The following is a 22,287-nucleotide window of genomic DNA, read 5'->3' as shown; positions in this document are numbered from 1 at the left end:
TTCTTTTGCATGATCACATATTCTTCCCACTTCCATTTCAGCAATTAACACCTAAATCCAGAAATTACTTAAAGCCACCAATTTGCTCTTAAGCAAGACCAGCTACCTCTACCCCTTACAGTGTAACAAAATACTGGATTAGAATAAATAGCAATATGAATAAAAAGAAAACACTATAGAGTCTTACAGCTGGGTATGAGAATACCCATCTATAATCTATATAATTAAAGTAAGACCAAGTGCGATGACATAGGAACTTATTGATTCATAAATTAGAAATTTGCATTGAAAAAACATTAGGAAAAAACCCTGAATTTTTATGAAAATAAAACCAGTCTACTCTGAAATGTTATTTCAGCATCATACATTATTTTATATTTCAGAATGCTTCTGCAATATAAGCCTATTCAGAGACTATGAAATGGGGTTAATGGATGAAATAATTTGAAGGTATCTTAGTTGGTCTTTCAAGTGTATTTACAGAGCCTAACAGGCATCTCAATGTGCCATTTTGTGTTGGAGCTGAAGGATGTGTTTGCATCTTCCCAGTGACCACACACAGTTTTCCAGAAGCCCTTTTCACCCCCTCTTTCTCTTTTCTCCATCAGGCCTAGTCTTGTGGGATTTCTGACTTCAACTTAAATGGCTCACTGAGGAGTCACACCAACTGGAGCTAGCACAAGATAAACAGACTGCCCAGCTGGAAGCACCGTCTAGGAACAACAGGAAACTTCACCCCGCTTCTCTCTTGGCTATATGGAGATTAACCTGAGGATTAGGCCATGGAAAAATCCCCACACTTTGAGAAAGGAATTCAGCCTGTTTCTGTTCTGAAATCCTCCAGCAGTTCTCTCTCTCCCTCTCTCTCCATGGACTATGAATGCAGCACAGGACAACAGACTTCTAAGTTAAGTGTCTGGAGGAGGGGGACTAAGCCTGAACATAATTTATGAATTTCTCCATCCTTTCCCATTTATGATTTACCCTGAATTACACAATGGATGAACCAGCATCTAATAAATGGATATCCACTGAAAATGTTTTTCTTAGCAATCTTTTCCATATGTGTTTAAAAGTAGCCCAGGATGTGTGAGTTCAGAACCTCTGTGTCAGAAAAACAAGTTCTTTTGAATCCTTATATCAATTGCTGAACTGATTTACACATGGAGTAAAACTGGAAAGTACCTTGGTTTAATGAGAAGAGGCATGTCATAAACACTTCTGTGTAAAGTCTCTGAAATTATAACATACTAAGCCTTATGGCCAGATATAAACTATACTTTGGTAAGACACCTTATTAAAATGCAGCTATATATATATGTATATCAAGAACATTAATATTTAAGAGAATTTATATAGGAATTATACAGGATATAAGAAATTATCTTATTTCAAATACTTCAATATGTTCTCTATTACTGTGTAAGACAATCCCAGGTTGTCTCACAAGTCAGTTCTGCTTCACCTCAGTTTGGATGAATTAAAGCAAAAAAGGTAACTGTGTTGATACTGTATGTAAAAATACTTAGTGGCTTCATTTATAAGCCAACTCACTTTTTACTCAACCATTAAGACAACAAATACTATCAGATGTTTAAATAAGTCTATTTTGTTTACGTGTATAAAAAGCATAATTTTAATATTTTTTTTAAAACCTATTTTCACAGCTTGCATCATATCCCTCTGAAATTGATGCCCAAGACAGAACAAACCAGAAAAAAAAATTGTAATGCCATATTGTTTATATGCTTGCTTTGATTAAAAAAACCAATAAAACAGACAAATGAAAGCCAGACAGGACCACAGAGAAAACCTCAGCATATTTTTTCAGAGTATTCTTGCGAATTTCCCTGAAGGAAGAATACACCTGGGAGAATAGTTGGCAAGGTCATTAAATCCTACCTGTTAATCTGGAGGTGGTTCATAGTGAAACACTTCAAATTTCACAGGTAGCAGAAACTACACAGTAAGTCCAGCCTTACAGCTACAGAGTCAGGGGATGTATCCTGCTTCTTGCACTACATACCTTACAGAGCACTCAAAGCTGCTCCTGCTGGTGATTCCATAGGGACCGTGTTACACCAGAGCTTTGTGATCTGCAGCAGTGTCCAACAGATTTACAAGTGCAGCTGAATAAATTGGGCTTGAATTTGGAGTAGTTTGTGGTTTTGACGTAAGTCACCTTAAACAGGCTGTAGAATTGTATCTGTGATTAAGGAGCCCAATCCAACAGCTCTTAGAGTTTAACTGAGAGCAAGGACAGGTATTTTTTTTAATGACTGTTCTTTTCCCAACCCACCTCCTGCCCCCAGAAGAGCTCTTTCAGAAACTGGGCTGAATGACACCTGGAGGCAGCAAGCAGACCTGATTTCCAGAACTCAGCTTGAGAAGGTATAGGTGTGGAGGACTCTGTGCAAGTAGGGACTGGGCTGTCCTTGTTACCAGGGAATAGTGACCTAGATAAAAAGTATATCTCATAATTAGCATGGCTCACTGCCTGAGGATGAAAGAGTACACATGGTTTTACTCTCTTCAAACAATTATCTTGAAGGTTGCCAGAGTTCCTACTAGATGCAGCCCAAATGGTTTAGGAGAAGCATTATAATACTTCCCATTATCAATTTTCCTTAAAAAAAACCAACCCCAAAAAAACCCAAACCAAAAGCCAAACAGTTAAGGCTTGGACCAACTTAATTCAACTATAAGGTGTTCTACTCTCCCCATAAACAATAAACATTTTATAGAACTTCATTACAGATTTATAACTTCAGATCATTATTGTTTTATGATTAAAAAATGAGCGACTTAAGACAAAAAGCTCAACATCCTTAAACTTCATTTCCATTCAATCTCTAATAAATACCATCTGCTGTGTACTTTAGGGATATAATACCCGTCAAAAACTCAGCCGTATTATGAGAACCGGCACCAAGTTGATCTGAAATGCATATTTGAACAGATGTGTTTAAATTACATCTCTCCGTCTATCCACACACATAAATTCAGAATAAGCATGTGTTGATTTAAAATGCATAAAAAAGGGATTTGGAGATGCATCAAAAGTGAACAGCATCTCAATGGATCAAGGCTCGCATTACTAAAGGTCATCCCTAAAAATAAAGTTTGAATTTATTAAGGGTTGCACCAGGGAACTGTTCTTGGGAACTGACTTAATGTTTGCTGCTCTAAAGCAGCCATTGAAATTACACTAATTTTCTATGACCCTTCACATTTTAACATTAGAGCTGTCAGGCATGGTCAGAAATAATAGGATCTCAGCCATGAGTAGCAGAGAATATGATATACTTTTTCTCAGTCTGACACAATGCTTATCACCAATACTAAACGTCTTGGGCTCTGAGGACCCATCCACGTCTGTTTCAGTGACAGTCATTTAGCTCTTCGCTCTGACAAAGAAATCAGGCATATAAAACAAAATGATTAGCATGCCTTTTTGGCATGATGAAACCAAATTAAAAAATTGCAAGCAGGGCTCCATTAAGAAATGCTAATTAAAAAAAAAAATTTCTGAATATGTCTTTTCATCAGTCTATAATCTACAGTCCTGTAATATTTCAGGGATCTTGAAGATAAGATATACTGGTCCAGAGGTCCATCTAAGCCAGCAATCTAATTCTAGCAATGGGCATCAGAAGTAGCCCAGGGAAGAAGCATTTCAGACGTTGAGCCCTCCCATAATCCCTCCGTTCTTCCGACTGGGTTTTGTCAAAAAGATATTTCTGTAACCAGCAGCTTCTGATAGATCTCTTTTCTATTAACTTGTCAACAAGTCTCTCCTTGAATCTAAACCCCTCCATAGCAAAACCACTTGAAACAAAAAAATCTCCGGTGAGCCTTCCACGCGCTAACTCCATTTGATGTCCCCTAATTGTTACGCTGGGAGAGACCAGTAGCAACTCCATTCTCCTTCTCAGTGCTCTTCATGATTTTGTTGACCTCTGTTCTAGTCCCTCTCAATTAGCATTTTCCAGACTCAAGAGTCCTTAATTTCCTTTGTGTGAAGATCTGCCATACCTCTGATAATCTCTGTTAGTCTTTACAGTAACATTGCTCATTGTAGCCTATCCTTTTTAAGAGGGGCGTTGACAGCATGTAACAATACAGGCACAACAAGATAAAAATCTCTTGAAATAGTTCTAGAATTTAGATAAATGTTCTGCTTTTAATAGTTTTCTTTTAGGTTTGGGTTAATTTGTTTTCTAGAAACCAGATAGCAAAAAGCAATGGACCTTACACAAGGTAAGGGACAAGACAGAAATAAGTTTTAGAAAAGAAATAAGCCAGAAGTGAAAACAAAAAGGCCAAGCACTTTCAAAGACAAGACAAAGTCAGCAATGTGGTGGTAACTGAAGATGTGAAAGGAGGAGTAGTAGTAAGACAAGTTGCAAGACTTTAACAGAGAATGTAAGATTTCTGTCTGAAGCAAAACCAAGATTAAAAAAAATGAGGAAATAAAATTGCCAATGGGACAGATGTTTTATTCCAAGGTGTTGGTTCAAGATCATTTACATTAACAACTTTTGCAGCACAGGGAAAAAGCAGAGAATGGCAAGACATACATTAGAACAAAGAAGATTTTGAAAAAAAATATGCACAGTTTGAAAGAGTTCCCCCCAAACAGCTAACAGATTTAAGAGACAAAATTCTTTCACATCACAACCTATACAAACAAATTGACTTCATCTTTTTCCTGTCTCACGACTTTGTGAGAAATCACCACACAAAAAGTTCTCCAGTTGCAAACATCAACATGGAAAGGGTCAACACTGAAGGAAACAGCAGTTAAAAATATAGGCACAATGTGCACTAAATTTAATGTAACCTCCATTCCATTTTCAAAGTACCTAATGAAATAGAACTGTTACCACACCAGCTGATCACCCAAAACACAGCAGCTTATTTGCTACACCCTTATCAACACAGTGTTTGCAGAATGTGTTGTTATAACTAAACCTGAGAGTCACAGTTTTAACAGAGCAGCAGGCAGGTTGTTTGGGGCAAGGCTTTAGCAGCCATAAGCAATTTTCCTGACTATTAGCTAGAGGCATTTAAATCGCAGTTCATGTACTCTAAATAAACAATGCTGCAGTTTTACACCAGACAGTTTTTAATGTACATTCCTATACATTCTTAAATGTGAATTTTTCAGAGCCAGCATCTCTCAAGTATCAAGTATCTGGTAGGTCAAAACCCTTTACCATCACCTCCCAAAAACTTTTTTTTCCCTTTAGAAAGCAATGTATATGCAGGAAAGGGGTTGCACAGGGAACTACTACTCCTATCAGCAGCACAAAAAACAAATTTGAATAATGATAAAAAATTGTACTAAAGTGTACTATTTGGCTCAAAATTCCAATAACATCCTCCCTACTCCACAAAGATTGAAAGCTGCTATCATGTAACTTCAAAGTTTTTCATTTTTATTTCATGATCCACTGGCAAATGTGACTATATGGTCTTAACACTTCAGACCAAAGTGTGACATGATGATTGGAATGTACTCAGAACTTATCACTTACATAGCTTCAGAATTATATTTTCAGGAGTAACACTTCAGACTCACAAGCAATGCTATTTCCTTATTAAGCCAAAACCCATGAGCTTAACTTCAAAGAAATCCAGTGTGCTTTACTAATTAAAGTGTGATAAGATAAAGTTAATTTTATTTCAATATAATCATACTTCAATCAGCATAATGCAATACAACTTGGATCACTGGGAAACAGAGAATTTACCTTGCAAGAATAAATTTAAAGAAATTATGGAGTAAATATTTCAAGGGCATGTATAAAGAATTATTCATTCATTCATTCAAAAATATAATTGAAACAATATTCAGAAAGAACTGCGCATGACTGTTAAGGTAATGGGCATCACTGGAGTGATAGTACACAACAAACACCATCTGCAGATCACTGTCTCATCCCATTCATGACATTCTCTGATAACAATCTGAATTTACAGAAATCACACCAGAAATAATATCCATCTTTATGAGCAAGAACAATTCATTTGGCTAACTGGAAGGTAGCAGAATGGCTGTGAGAAATATCTGTTTTGTTCTCAGGTATACCCAAACAGCAGGTGAGTTCAGAATACAAGAGATTATACAGGACTAGTCCATAAAAATAAAATATTATTTTATGTCTCAGTTAATAAGATACAATTTAAAGCTAAATATTATGGCTTCTCTTCCAAGTGGAGGAATGGCCTTAGTCTGCTATGTTGCTTGAGGACACTAGGCAGAAAAAGCAAAATCACCAGGAAATCAGATCTAAACCAGTTAATAGTTCCTAGTTAACCTCTCAGCTAACAGTTCCTGAACAGCTCTCTAACAGTACCTAGTTAACCTCTGAGAAGAATGGCCTCAACCAGCCAGGTTCCTACACACTTCATGTTTGTAATGTTTTGGTAGCAGTTTTCTTTGTCTAGAATTGCCAGTAATTTAAGAACATTTCTTTGTAAAAGACAGAATCAGTTTAGAATATTGGGGTCAACTGAAGTAATTAATGTGTGCATTCCTTCAAAAGTTTTGAAGGACATACAGATTCATATATGCACACCGAGCAACACATAGGGGACATCAGAGGCAAAATCAGGAGAAGAAAAGATGGTATTTTAAATACAGACTGTTAGCTTGCCAGTGACAAAGTTAAAACAATACAAAATCAATGGACACTGTTGCCTCAGGGAAGCTCTTATCCATTTCCCTCTGTTCAGTTCAGTGAACTACTTCACTTTCAGTGTGTCACCAAGTTGCGGATACCTTAATACTGACAATTATGATAGCTTACCATATCATTATTAGTGTACATTGTCACAGTCAAAGGCTTTAAATAAAATAAAGGACTGGCAAATGTGTAGATGTTCAGGTGCCTTTTTTTGAGGACTCTGACAGGCTGTACACACCCACAAACATTAATCCATTTGAGTTACGCATTCACTTTGCTGCCTAAGGGTAGGGCTACTAAGTGGGAAATTTTAAAAAATTTCAGAAAAACATAAAAGGAATACTGCATGTCAATATGAGAAGAATTACTTATTACTAAGTAATAATAGCAAAGCTATTAATGAAGTCCGAATAAAATCCAGAACTTTAGAAAAGATAATGAAACCCCAAATATTCAAACAAAAGGCTGGAAGGTGGTCATCTGAAATATTTTGGGCTTGCATGCGTCAGATGTCCTCTGTTATGCCGAGGAGCACACACCATGTAAATGTGTTTGTACGTTGTAGAGAAGTAAAATAGCCAGAAAATGAAGCTCTCAAAGTTAACAAACTCCTACCATGGAGAAATAATTAAGGCAACTTGTTGTGAGCAGTTACCTGATTTGACCTGCCAGTGACTGAAAGTTAAAAGAAAACTAAAATATGCTATTATGACTGAAGAATCATCAAAGACAAAATTAAAAATGTTTTATGAAGAATTCAAAGATAAGACAGCAATTATGGCAACTAAAGCTCTTTGGCATCATTGAACCATTAACATTGGATAGGTAATGTATGAAAATTGTATTTAGGGAATAAGGTTTCAGTACATTTAATAGCAGTAGAAGATGAATAAAGATGTAACTGAGATGAGTAACTTCTTTCTCACATATGAATATATATAATTAGGTAAGAGACAGGATCTGTACCAATTGGGTTTAGCAATGGGATCCCAAGCACAGGAGTAATATCTAAAGATTAAGGAGAACAGATTTTCTTCTGTCTTGACACGGTAAGAGAGAAAGGCCTGGCACATGAAGTCCCAGAACCCAAAGAGAGAATATGAAGATCCCACAATTAGTAAGTTAGGCAGGACACTTACCATTGAAAATTAAATAAGAATCAGGATGGAGTGAGGCAACTGCTCAGGAAGCAGCATCAGTCCCCAAAGAGTTGGTAAAAGTTAAAAAAGCAATACTTAAGAAAGAGACAGAAGAGAACTGAAAGCCTCCAAAAGCATCATTATGAAAGGACATCAGTGATGTCCTCAGATGGGAATATTAAATCTAATAGTTCTGATAAAGGAAAAAAATTGAAAACCATTGTCACTAAAGAGATGAGTATAGAAACAAAGAGAGATCTTGATAGCAAGACTGACAGCAATAAAAAAAAAAAAAAAGCTCTTCCAGAAGTTCCCAACATTCTAATCAGAGAACCATATTACAATTTGCAGGGGAAGAGACCTCCCCAAAAGCCAACAAATTTCTGCAGCAAGCTAAAACTGCAGAATTAAATCAAATCAATACAGAGGGAACTGAAAAAATGCCTCAAATGAATGAAATAAGGTGGTTATAACTACTCAATTTTGTAAGCTGAACACAAGTTTGAATGTAATCATTACCATGAACTCCTTCTGCTAAAGCCTACTTAAATGTAATGAATAATTTTATAAAATACCCAAAGTACGATACAGAGGGAGTAGAATACAAAAACGGAATCAAATCAATTCATTGGAAACAGCAGCATGTGCATTCAGACTGTATCACTGAAACCAATTTTATCAAAGCACACAATGTTCCACAACAGCCTTCGGGCATCAGATAAAGAACCTGGAAAACCTGTCAAATGCCTGCCAGGCACAACAGTGCCCTTTTGGCTCTGCAATACCAGCACAAAATATGAAGAATTCTTAGGCAGCAAGATCCACAAGGCTGGTGCAAAAACTAAATTCCCAAGCTGAAATCCAATGTCTGGGTGTAACGTGTTGGGCCTAACACAGACGCTGGCTTTTCAAACTTGAGAAAAACAGAAGGCATGGTATAAAAGGAAGTGGCAAATTAGGATCATTAAGGATGAAACAGGCTGTATCTCAAACAATTTAAACTCCTTTATTATGGAGAGAATATTGAGCAACTGATACAAAACTACCATCTATGTAACAGCATTCTGAAAATGCTTATTCCATGTGGGTGGGAATTTCAGACATGTTTGAAGTAGGTAGAAAAACATGGAATAACTTCAGAAATTGTTTATTGATTTAACCTTTGAGTCCCTTAATGAAAAATATTTCATCCTCTGTGATCTATTGCAAGTCTTTATAATTCACAACACCTCCTTTCCTTCTGTTTCAGTGCCAGCATTGAAGTTCCAGGAATTTCAGTAGGTTGGGTTTTCTTATCAGCTGAGTAGAAGACACACTGGTTAAGCATCTCTCTAAAGGTCTTTATAGGGTTTTACCTTAACAGGAAAAAGACATTTGAAAATATTCATTACATTTTACAGTTCTCATTTTCTTGTATTTTTCTTCCAGAACATACCCCATTTTTCAGCCTAATCGGTTTAAATGTTAGTATTTCTCCCTTTAGGGAAAAGAAACCTGAAAACAATAGCAATAAAAAATTATCTTTGGCACCTGGCTTGCCGTTAACAAAAATATAAGAGAAGAAATATTCTAAAGAGAAGGCAAAGACCAGTTTTCTACCTATAGACCAGATAAGATCAGTCACCTACATGTAATCACATGGTGGTGTAAGCAAGCAGTGAATTATGATGTGCTTTATGTCAGAAGTAGCCAAAGAAATATCCTTCAGGCCCACATCTTTCAGCCAGTAGTTCATGTAGTAAACAGCAGCAGCCCAGACCTCCTCAGTCCCCTGGTTTGATCTAACCAAAGAACACAGCTAAATGGAAGGGCTACATGTGTCGACAGCATATCTCAAAGTAAAAGGTGTTATGGGCAAGTAAATAACCTCTCTTCCTTGGAGGGACTCCTGCAGTCACTGCAAATAATCTAAGAGTATGGAACATCTGAAGACAAGCACACTGTCTCTAAATGAACCAAGACTGAAGGAAAGCTATGGCAAATGAGCTTTTTGCTAGGCACAGTGGCACTCAGCAAACATCTAAGTGGTTTCAAATGTCCACTTCACATATAAAAAATACAAAGGTATGGTGCAGAGTGCAGTTGTGTGAGGTTTAACTGAAGGAGCTATTAAAGAAGCAGCAGATGAACCCTATTCATGGCTTTGTAACATTCCTCTCATCTACTGCGAGAGCCTGAGGTATCTGTTAACCTGCCTGAACTCTTCATCACCAGGTACAAGATCTTCAGGGATTGCTCTTAGGGCTCTTCCCTAACATACAGAAGGTGAAATGCAGGCAGGATACAAAATAAGTATCTGTAAAGGAAAGCAGGAGGTTTAAGGAGAAAAGCAAGGCACATTGACTTTCCTAAAATAGCTGAATGTTGGATGTCACCTTGGAGAAGGACTTCAGAAATACTACATGGGCTACCTTGCCTTTATGGAAAACAGGAACAAAAGGAGAATCAGTGATGAGGGCTCAAATTCCTTTTTTCCTTCCAGCTAGAACGCACACTACTTTCACAGACAAGGAAGGTAGAGAACTCCCAAAAGATAATGCAAGGCCTAAAATCCATTGTATGTGTGCAAAAGTAAATAGAAAGATGCGAGACTTTAAAATCCTGTGCTCCAGAATCACAGCTAATAATTCCAGAACAAACTTGTTTTGGTGATAAAGGTAAATTTGCATTAACTGTGGCAGCCTACAAGGTGCAACAATAGCATCTCAGTATAACCCTGGGCTATGAGCATCTATCAAACTTGCAAAGGCACCATTTCCCACAGCAGAAACACTTCTTTGGCCCTGCTTCAGGTTTCAGAACTTGGCAGAAAGCTGCACAAGGAGAACACACACCTTGTAGCTGTGGAGGCAATGCAGGTGCTACCGGAGTAACTGAGAACGTGCACTGTGAGTGATTTCCTTGACAAAACAGCACACTGAATTTAGGAAGAAATACTTGGAAGATGCTATTGTGAGTTCTGGCTCAGGGCTCACTTAGCAGAAAGATAGGTATTTAGATGCAATGTGTTTTTCCCCTCATAAAGTAAAGGCATTTCATTTATTTATTAAAGAAGCCCATCAGAAAATTAAAAAAAAAAAAAAAAAACCCAAACCAAAACATTCAGGCAAATAGGAAAAGTCACATTTATACCAGGTCGTTAAATACATTCTTGTTTCAAGGGGAAAAAAACCCAGCAGATCAGAGGAAAAATCTCAGGATAGAATTTTAAAAAGAAAGGATAGATTAATTCATCAAGAGTATTAAAAGATGATGGAAACCGGATGCGAAGCAGGCTTTTGTGACAGAGTTAAAAAGTGAAAGGAGAATGCTCAAAGTTACCTTCTGGATGCTCCAGAAGTCTAATGGAAGGAACAATTAATTTCTGTGCAAACTCTACGCAGGGGATGGGAACATATCCCATAGAGACGCTACATTACAAAAAGAGAATTAAAATTCCCCAGCCACTGTCATTGTACAAACATAATCACTGTTTCAATGCACATTTAGTTCAATCAACAAAACAATTTTTTGTTCTTAAGAATTATTTGAACATTTGCCTTAAGAAAAAAATATGTTTATTTGCATTATTAATGAAAACACAGAAATATTATCTCATCACTTAATGTCATAATCACTGTACTTCACTTAAATGCTGTCAAGTAAAAGCTGTATTTTGTGAAAACATACGTTAAGAGACAGACTTCAGCTTCTTCTATTCTTGTAATGATGAAAACTCTCAAAATACCTCACAAATTTGCATTCTGTAGAAAATATAACTGTATGATCTAAGGTAGCCAGCAGCAGAAAAGCATGTTATGACTTACTGCCATTAAGTCTATATTATATTTAAGACAAAAAGCAGGACTATAAATCTTAACAAAATCACATCTGATCTTTTATATACAATTTTAACATTTTTGAAGACAAAAATCAGACAGCTAGAACATTCTTTTTGTACATCACTCTGGCAAAGCACTAACTGTTCTGTTCACTACATTATGATATGTTGTATTGTGTTATTATTTGTTTTAGTTGCATTAAGTCGTACTTTGGTTTATCCCAGTTCCCCCCTGTTAGAGGGGTTCTGCCCCTGCTGCCTCCTCCCTCCTTTTAATGTCAATCTCCCTCCCCGCTCCCCTGTTCCCCAAAAGCGGCCGAACCCTTCCCTTAACCCCTCCCCGGTCCTGTCCTTCACTTGACAGCCCATCCCCTCCCTCTAGAAACTTCTACCAAGGATGTCGAGGGATAGGTTCAGGCACCGGGGTCCCTCCCTCGGGTGGCCCTGTTGGTCCCCCTGCCTGCCCGGTTTCCCTGATCCCCACGAGCAGGCGGGAATACACCTCCCTGGTTTACTCCCCTTTTATAACACCCTGCAACCCCAGGGTGTTCGGGGTCTTCAGTTGTCTGGATCCCTTGGGTTAAGGGCCTCCTTTGAGTTCTGGAATAAACCTGGACTTTACCCCCAGCTGGAGTCCACTCTTCTTCTACCACATCGTGCTGTGTCTCGTCCTAAAGGCAAAAGCCTTTAGCTGCTCTCCCGACCTCCCGAGGAACAGGAGAGTGTCCCTCGCTGCCTGCAGTGCCAGAGCAAGCCGGGTGGCTCCGAGCACACACTCGGAGAGGCACCGCGACAATGATAAATGGCGATAATGACGCCTTTTCCCGCAGAAAGGTGTATTGGTTTGTGTGGCAAGGCTGTGGTAGTGAGGGAGCCTGCAGGGGTAGAGTATGCTACATGGAGAAATACTTCCCTGGCCGCAGCTGGGAGTCCAGCTGTCTGCTTAGCCATTTCTAGGGTTGGCTATGTGAGTCAGGTACTCCCCAAACCTTAAGTCAGCAGTGTGGGAGCAGTTGTCTCACTGCAGTGGAAAAATTGTGCCAGTCTCTTGTTCAAACCTGAGCTCTACAGTCTGTCTGTCTGCCTCCCTCACTCTGCAGAGTCTGGGACAGTAGATTTCCCTTCACCAAGTACAGTGGCTAAACACCAACTGTGGGACACAGACACACACACACAAATTCAGCAGCAGCTCTATCATCGACCACGCAACCCATTTTTCAGAAGTGTATACCACTCCTGTAGTAAGTTGGAGGTTGAAGTTTGTCTCAACAACAATCCTTCAAGGGAGATAAACAGCTCAGAGAGATCAGTATTTTTCTGTAATACAAAGCTTCTTGTAGAAGACTGATTCAAATTCATTGGGGTTTGAGATATCCAAAAGGTATTACCCCAGAGCTGACTGCAAGTCTGTATGGAGCTGTGCTCTGATTTCAGAGTTGCCTGTCCTGCTGGGGGCCATGGCTCCTCCAGAGGCCAACCAGGGAGGCATCTGACCCAGCAAACCATAAGATAATTCAATTTTATGGCCTCTGGGTTTTGCTAATAAATATTTTCTCAAGATTCAAGACAAAATGGCTTACAATCAGTCACTCTAGCTTTCTCTTCTCCTATGGGAAAGGCGTTTGGACATACTAACATTTTCCAGCTTGAACTAGAATCTGAATTACAATTTTCCAGTAGGTGAATTGAGAAGAATTTACGTTGCCTCTTGTGCCTTTACATATAACCATACTTGCAATACTGTCCCCTCCTGCTATGAAGCAATTCAACAGCTGTACTTTGTCAATTACTCCTACTAAACAAAATGACAGCTCCACATAATGATGAGGAGCAAAATAGAAAGACAAAAATAATTATAAGTGCATGAGATAAGTGGTTCAGCTGTAGAAAATAAACTTTGATCTGTTACAGTCAGATATTTGTCTTATGCACAAACCTTTTAAGATTTCAGGTCTGTGATTATTTTGCCATGTAGTATTATGTTTACAATTATAAATGTCATTCTTACTAAAAAACAGGTGAATCATCAATTCCTGAATACAATATACAGACCAACATAAGATGCACACGAACACAAATTTGAGCTTAGGCAAAGTAATCTGTACCACTATCCCCAAATAAATATACAGAAAAAACCTCTGGGTAGCAGAATTATCATGCTTCCTGAATGCAAGAGTTTTAATTGGATAGCTACACTTTTAAAGAGGTTTAAAAGGCTTTGTATATTTCTGTTTCCTAGTTTTTTTCATTTAAGCAGTTTGTGTTAAAAAAATAACCCCTAAAAGTACTGAACAGCTATAGAAATATTGCCTTTCATTTTTTCATTCTTTTCAACTTATTTTCCCTGAAAGTTCAACAAATGTAGATTCAATCAGCACTTATCAGCTGGCCAGCTACCACCTTCATCAAAAACTCCTTTGTGCCACATTGTCCTACGTGATCAGAATAACATGGCTTCAAAATAAATTTGTTACTTGGTACTATGGCAAAAATGTGAAAAAAATACGCACTGAAATGAACAAATACTTTTCTGAAATATATCAAATATGAAAATTTAATGCCATCATCAGAATTTTCTGATGCACATCTGAGCACTACAAGGTACACATATCTTGCATTTATATCTACACTAATTTTCTATCACAAATACTTATATATCTTAATATATATTTAGATATGCCTAAAAGTTCAGGAGCAAATTAAAACTGAGAATTACATGCCAAGTCAATCTGCTGTAAAGCAAATTGATATTAATTAAAGTTATTATTTTAAAAACAAATTAGACTTCCCTCCCCAGATTCTGTCTCAAGAAAGTGAAACACAATGAAAACAAGTACTCAAGAAAAAGCCAAAGTGATTTTAGCTATTTTCCCTTAAAACACTTGAGAAGTATCCCAATAAGTATAAACAAGAATTTAAACTCATAAATATTAAATGCTTTAAAACTTTTTTCCACTACTGTGTTCCTTCCTTATATCCTTACTTCAGATTTTATATCGTTACTTCCAAAGAGCACATTCACGTGCCTTCAGGGGAAGAAGAAAAAAGGAAAAAAAGGATTCCATCTTGCTACACTGAAGAAACTGAATTGGCTGTACTTTACTAATTTCTACTCTATCATCTAACAATACTCCCACATTAGGATTTTACAGAAGAAAACTGCAGGTGAGGCTGCCCAGAAAAAGTTGAGTCTAATCATAACTGCATACCTAGAGTATCACTCTAAGCAATTTCACTACTTATATTCAGTAAAAAGAGTAAGCCAGATTGTAAGCCAAGTATATTAATCAGACAAAATTGCTTTTACATTTCAGCAGGGCACATATCTTCTCTTTCCAGCAACCATTCAAAAAAATGATTCCTCCAAATTTTGGCCAAAGCAGAGCATCACAGTGTTGTGACCTTAAAGGATTTGAACGGCAAATGCCCCGTGTGCCCACTAAGTCTGCACTCAGCAAGCTGGGCTCATCCTGTGCACTTTATTTCCCAGGCTTCACCCTCCAGTTCTTACTATGGGAGTTGAATAGTAACCTGAGAACCAGGAGGAAAAAAACCCTAACTAACCCTCTCATAATGGTTCTCTTATCTCCAGAAAAATATGTGTATTATTTAGAAGAAGATGCTGTAAAATGGGAGTACCCATAAGCATGCACATCCTGCTTGAACAGGTCAGTATGCAGACCCAGAGTGATCCAGAATCCAGAGAGACTTCATATAAAAAACTACAGGGCATAGAAATTTTGAAATCATAGCTTCTTATACAGTATCTTCCCCCAAAATAAACAGATTGAAGTTACATATAGTGCCAACTATTCTCCAAAGTAGTCTGTAAATTTGGAATTATTTTACGTTAACATCACATCACGTGATTCACTTGGGACTTCGGTATTTTTATGTGTACATCCTCACACATGAACTGACAAGATGCACAAACAACAGGATAACAGAGTTGACAGCTCAGAAAACTCCAATATTCTTGATGCATCTGGCATGAAAGACTATGGCTACCAAACAGTGACTAGTAATTTATAAAGTGGCAAAAGATCTAATCCTGTAAATCATGGCAGTAAAGAGGTCTCTCCATGAACTAACCAAAACCTGAATTACAATCTATAGAACAGTGAAGACAAAGATTAAGAAGCTACAGATACTGCCTTCCTGCCTTCCATTCCCTCTCTAGGAAAAGTGTATCTTCCTGCTAAAAAGTAAGGGTGCAGTAGCATGAGCCGTGAAAAGGGCAAAGTGCTGTACAGGCCAAAATGGAAAGACTGCCTTCCTAAAACAACATTTAGCTAGGTTGAAGTCATGTTACAATTAGTTAGCAAAAAAAAAAAAGCTATCCTGAAATACCTAATGCTTGTCTCTCCACAGTCAGTTTTAAAGAAAAACATACTTTTGAAATGTAGGTTGATGAATGCTGATGTTCAGAATGTCCTAATGAAATTAATGGACCTGCAAGTGTTCAGCACCTTTGAAACCTCTTGCCTACTTACACCTCTTTCCAAGACCTTGTCAGTCAAATGCAGGGCATGAAGGGGTATGAACCTACCAAAGTCCAAATTTAAATTTCAAGACAATTAAAGACAACTAATTCTGTGATATAAAGGAGTTTGTCCATTAAAAGCTACTCCATGAAGCACGAGGGTCAAGTCTAGACGCAAACTTGAATATACCTCTGTACTATGTGATAAAAAAACGCCCATGCTCAAGCTTTTGGTGCTAATTCAATACCTTTTAAAGGCACTCAATTAATTTAAAACAAAGAAAAAAAAGAGACATTTGGTAAAGTGATTAGTTCAGACTCCAAGAGCAGACAAAAGACAGAGTAGAGAGGAGAGTCTAGAGACTGAGGTATAAAATTACAGATAAGTACCAAATACACTCAGCAATTTCTTAGCAGAGAACGTAATAAGGATTTTAAACAGATGACATTTGCATTTGCAGTAGTCAGACTGACAGAACAGATGTGCTAAAACCCATTAAAAAAAGCCCAAATCTGAAAGCCTTGTCAAGGTTTGTTAGGGACACGATTTGCACGTCTGCAAAATGAGCTCAACAAAGTCTCTCTCTGAGAAACAGAAGTGCATTTTGAGAAAGAAAATTAAACACATTCACATTGTAAAAGAAGTGAGGGAGTTGACATGGTCTACTTCATAATTACCTGCATTTTGAAAGTGAGTAGAAAAAGGTATATAAAAATAGTAAATGGTTATTTTAAAATGACTCATTTCATGGCCCTCTGATTCTACATTCACTAAATGTCATGGAAGTAGGGAGCCTTGCTGAAGCCAGCTGTCCCAAAAGGACCGTGTAACACCTTCTCTCAGTTTGGACAATATCTCTAGTTTCCTGGGACATCAGGCAGTTGGCTTTAATGCTGGGCAATTAGGTCTTCAGTTCAAACTTGAGTGAATAATTTCCTTCCAAGTTTGTGATTTATTTTCCACTGCACACATTTACTACTTTAGGTCCTTTGCTGCCTTCTTCCAACCACAGTAATTATGTATCTACCTATGCTGAAAAATCAAGGCTTGATTACAAAATAAAAGTAATAGAGGCTCAGAGAGGCTTTTGAGCAGGTCTAATTTTAATGGAAAAGGGACAACCAGCGAAAAGAAACCCCAGACCTTTCTGCCTGACAGAGCTGTGGCTTCTCTGCTGGCAGACCAAGTTTGCTGGCCTTTTGATGATATTGGAGAGCTCCAATGTTTCCAGTTTGAGTTATGAGACAGTCTCAAATGAACACCAGCAGCCACCCACAATTAATGTTATGCTCCTATCTCAGAACACAAACAAAAACAAACTGGGAGGCAAACCCAGCTTTTCCTCAGAATTATTTCTCCAAAACAGAAAGGCGTAGTCTTTCAGTCTAGCTCTAAATTTCCCTACTTTTCTATTTGTCTAGATTTTGGGTTTACAAGTCTCTTATCAAGCAGCAGTAATAGGAGACATAAATATAAATTTTGATGAACATTGGAATCATTTCACAAACCAAAAAGGTGAGAGAATATAGTCTGGGCAACAAAAGCAAATTTGGAAAACACATTACCAGCCTAAGGACTTTTTAATGGGTATATATTCACATTGCTGATTATTCAAGCAATTACAAAATATGACATTCAGATCTCAGGTTTCTTTAACTCAAATACACCCAATTGTTTGCTTTTATCATCAAAAGTAAATTTCAGGGGATTAAGTTTCAGAACTTCAAGATAATTAAAGCTGTCTTGCTCTTTTTGCAACTACAAACATCACCTTTCAGAAATATAATCTATGCTGAATCTTGAAAGTTGAGATCACTTGAAAAACAACTCACATTTTCATATAATGACACCAAAAAGAAGACTTTCTGATAAAAGACTAAATTTGTCTCTGGATTAAATTCACTTAGCCTAATTTCTAGAAGTCCTGCATTTAGTTGCAAACTCATGCAGGAATCAGTCTTGTGAATAGTGCCTGCAGACTACTCTATTAGTCCCCAGAAACCATAGACCAGGGCACTAGTCCTTACTTAATCCCTACAGACTGTGTACACCCTCTACATTAATCAGTACATCCTCACTTCATGCTGTTGCTCTCTAGAACAGTTTAAAAATAAATTCTCAGGAATATATCTATATATTTCTATCTATAGATTAGATTTCCAGATATATGTAGATCGGTGTATCAACTACTCAACATTATTTTCCTAAATAATCAAACTTACTGAAATTTCAGTGCAAAAAAGTGCAAAATATGATAGAAGGAATTTCTAAAAAAAAAAGTATAAAAGAAGTTTTCTGTATTTCAGTTTTTCACAGTCTAATGGATTTGCCTTTCTTGCTTTATATTCTATGCATTTTGCTATTGATCTTCATAGTAAACTAAAAATGTTGTCACATGGCTGGGTAGAGTGGCTCTGAAATACAAAGAGTTGCATATCAAAAGCCAGCACTAGAACATCATTACTAATTTTTAAAGTTCATTTCTATTGCTCATGCCTGCAGAAAGTCCTCAAAAAGAGGAAAAATGTGACATTTCTAACTTCACAGTATTTTTAAAAGAAAAAAGTGCTCTGTTATTTTTTAAAAGTGAGTTTCAGTATAGAGAGTAAACTGTCTGGAGTACTCTTTGAGAACTCTAACGTCTCTATAAGGTATTCTGTGCTCAGAAGAATATAAATAAATCCCTACTCTGAAGAAGATACCTCTGCAGTTACTCATGGTTCTCCAGAGGAAGGAAAAGCATTTTTTTTTCTTCTTGGAGAAAAAAAGCCCCAGAGTGTTTTGTTGGCCTGACTGAGGAAAAGATTCAGAAATCAGCTGGTATATCTTTGGGGTTCCAAAACAAAAATTATGATGTGGCTGTTTCTTTTCCTTTCATTTTTACTTGCTGGACTACATTTTATGTGCTTAGATGTTTGAATGCAAGTTATTAAACGCTTAACTGATAATCATTAGCATTCCTTGATGAGTGCCTTTACTTCTTCAGTGGGTTAGCCTATCTAATTATTGCTTTCATAAATTTTTTTTATTAGAGCAGATGTCACTTTCTAGAGACAAAAGTGACATTTGGAATCTACGGGTAAGTTCTAGTACATTTTGTGTAGGAAGCTTCTAGATGATTTTATGGCCCCAGCAATAGAGAAAGAAGATATAGGGGGTTCTACCTTTGGCTTATTTTCCCTTTTTGATAAATGGGAGATAGAAATAATTCCTTTTGGCTATTAAAGTAGTTTAAACACATATTTATTTTTAGCTATTCTGGCTCTAGGCTCTGGACTTGTCTACAGCCATGTTAAATTAAGTTCTGGTAAATTTTGTGCTGAGGTCTTTATGGGAATATCTACATGAGAATGTAATAGCTGGCTGCTGTCACAAGAGTAAAGTCTACAAACGAAGACTCTATGCTTTAAAGGGCAAAGAAAAAAACCTTGCATTTTACAGATGAGCACATGTTCAAATATCCAAAACATTTTCTCTACCTTGCATGGCTTCTTTATCCTGCTGCCATATGGTACAAAGATTTTTCCATCTTAATATCTGGAGACTCTTTTCTAACAGGAACTACTAGATAATTTGGTATTTTCTTAATAAGCAGGATAAAGAAACTTTATTATTCTTTAAAATCAAGACATCAAACCAGTTTTCTTTCTTGTTAAGGTCGCTAGAAAAAAGCCCTGGAAAAAGACGTATGACATACATTACTGTATGCTCAGTGACCAGCTGTTTTAAATTTGGGTATTAAGTAATTCACTCTTTGCTGTGTGCAAGAGCTGAATGATTTAATAAATCCCCATATGCCCCAACATGTGCCAGCTATACTGGGTTATCGAAAATCCAGCTGCTATTATGATAATAGCTTCCAACGCTAAAACTACTGAAGAGAATAATGAATCAACTTAAGTCAACTAAGACATAAACTGACACAGTTCCACTTAAGATACGTGGGAATACAATACATCTGTTAATTAAAAACTAACACTGATCCATAGTCACATGAAATTTAGTGCCAAGAATTCATGGGCATTCTTTGTGGTGGAAAATTAATGCAAATCAACCTGTATGAAGACAAGCAGCCCCATTTCCAGCAGTTGTCCTAGATGCATAGGAATGTCCTATAAATTACACATTCAGTTTGCAAAACAAATTCTATTGTGTCACAGTTGGCTTTCTTACATATTATAATTCCCACGCAGCTATTAGGTGACATGTTGTACATAGCTAGACTCCTTAATTTTTTAATTATCACAAAAAAACTGATTATGAAAGTTTGATTGGTTTGATATACCAGTATTTTAATGCAAGGTAAGAGTCAAAGGTACAATGTCACTGCCTAAAGTCATTGAACAAACACACAAACAAAGGAAGCAGAAAGAGAGAAAGTAGCCAAACAAGGTGTCATAAATGATTCTCCAAACACATGGTTTTTTGACAATCAAGGCAGAAATATCCATCAAAATATGTCACTATTAACTTTTTAAAAGCTAAGATAATACTTCCTTGGATATGAAATTATTACTTGTAGTTACAAAAGCTTTGCAGGTAGATGCAACTTTCGTCTTGGTGTCAGCATAAGCAAATACATTAATGATACATTCTTTCATTTCTCACAATTAGCTCTGTTGTTAAGGGAAATAATTTTGAAATTAATCTAGAACTCATCAGTCCCCTAAGCAAGATTTGAGTGTTACTATATTGATGTAAATTTACATAAAATATAGGACATAAAATACTTATTAGAACAAACAAACACAAAACCAAGCCATTTACATTTGCTGGAGCTGGATCATCCCTAGTACACAAAGTGTGCAATGCTCAAAAGCCACATTAAAGACAACTTCAGTAACTCCAGCTTCAAGCAATCTATATATAGTAGTTTATGTATAAAAAATCATTTAAGAATGCATTTTTTAAAAAAGATTAGGAATCTATTGACAAATTAAAAGCATGTCATGCAGAGATTTAAGATGCTTATAAAAGCTTGAGCATAGGGGCCAACCACATCAAGGGGCTTACAGAAAACTCAAAGGCTTTGAAAGCTTAAAGGACCTCATTTTTTTCATACCTTAATTATGAAGTTGCAAATAATGGTGTTTTCAGCCACATGTTCTTGACATTGCAACAAACCCAACACTGTCATTTTCTCAATTATTAGTAGACTTACTTTTCTTTAAGGAAATCCACTACTTGTTTGAAGTCTGCAACACAGTATTCTCTTTTCATGTCCATGAGCACACTGTCAGAGGCTGACTGGACTGGTATGTGCAGAAAAGCATACACTCTTGGATGATTGAGAATCTTGGCCATTTCCTAAGAGTTATTAAAAGAAAAAGAAACTTTAAATCATTATGAAAATAACACAGAAAACTCAGATTAATATATGGGGTAAGTATCAGCAGTAATACTTCTAAAACCAAAACAATACTAAATTGCCCCAGCCCAGTTTGAAACAATAGGGACAGGTGAAAATATCTGAAAGCAATTTTTTTAGGAGAAAATAAGAAGAAAGTGATGGAATCGAATTTCCTTTGAGATAGGGATCACATTCCCTATGTAGTATTGATTACACAATCAAAAGAAAATTTTAGAGGCAAAGTATTATGAAAATTGGTGATTTCTGACTGTGACTGTTTTCAGAAGATGGCAAGGGTTAGTTGCTTTCTTGTTGGAAGGCAGTAACTTCTCAGATACCAAAATGAGAATGTCTGCAATTGGAGCATCCCTGAAGTTGGTCAGTTGCTAATTAAAGTACACCTCATCACTTGCAAACATGCTCCAATACTGGTCTGAAATGTTGCCTGTGTTACTTCAGTGAAAAGGACTGAAATTAAAAGTGTTTGGCTATAACATGAATAGAATTAATCAGGGGCAGCTTAAAACTGGAGTGACAGCTTGGAAAGAGACACAGGATTTGATACATTTTGTACAAATGCAGAAGATCAGGGGAAAAAAAAAGTAAAGGTAAGAACAAAATGCAAAACCAAACCTCCTAATGAAAGCCAAACCAACCTCCCAACAGAGGCTCGGCAAGGAGAAGGAATGTGAGACAGAGAATAGAATATGGTGGTCCGGTTTCTCTCATTTTTATTATTTAACCAATTAAGGACATACAGTCAGGCAACAAAGTTTAAGTATTTTTTAAAGTTGAAACCAAT

General features: G+C 36.9%; 1 protein-coding gene across 1 annotated transcript in view; it reads right to left on the bottom strand.

Annotated features, from left to right (window-relative positions):
* Nucleotides 1-22,287, bottom strand: part of CDKAL1 (CDKAL1 threonylcarbamoyladenosine tRNA methylthiotransferase) — a 378,616-nt gene that overhangs the window by 108,749 nt on the left and 247,580 nt on the right. The window contains exon 11 of the mRNA XM_084207700.1: nt 21,297-21,442. Coding sequence (XP_084063826.1) covers nt 21,297-21,442 — 146 coding nt within the window. The remainder of the gene's footprint in view (nt 1-21,296; nt 21,443-22,287) is intronic.

This window comes from Fringilla coelebs (assembly GCF_963513975.1).
Source record: "Fringilla coelebs genome assembly, chromosome: 1".
Taxonomy (NCBI): Eukaryota; Metazoa; Chordata; class Aves; order Passeriformes; family Fringillidae; genus Fringilla; species Fringilla coelebs.
This window is presented reverse-complemented; position numbering and strand designations above follow the sequence as displayed.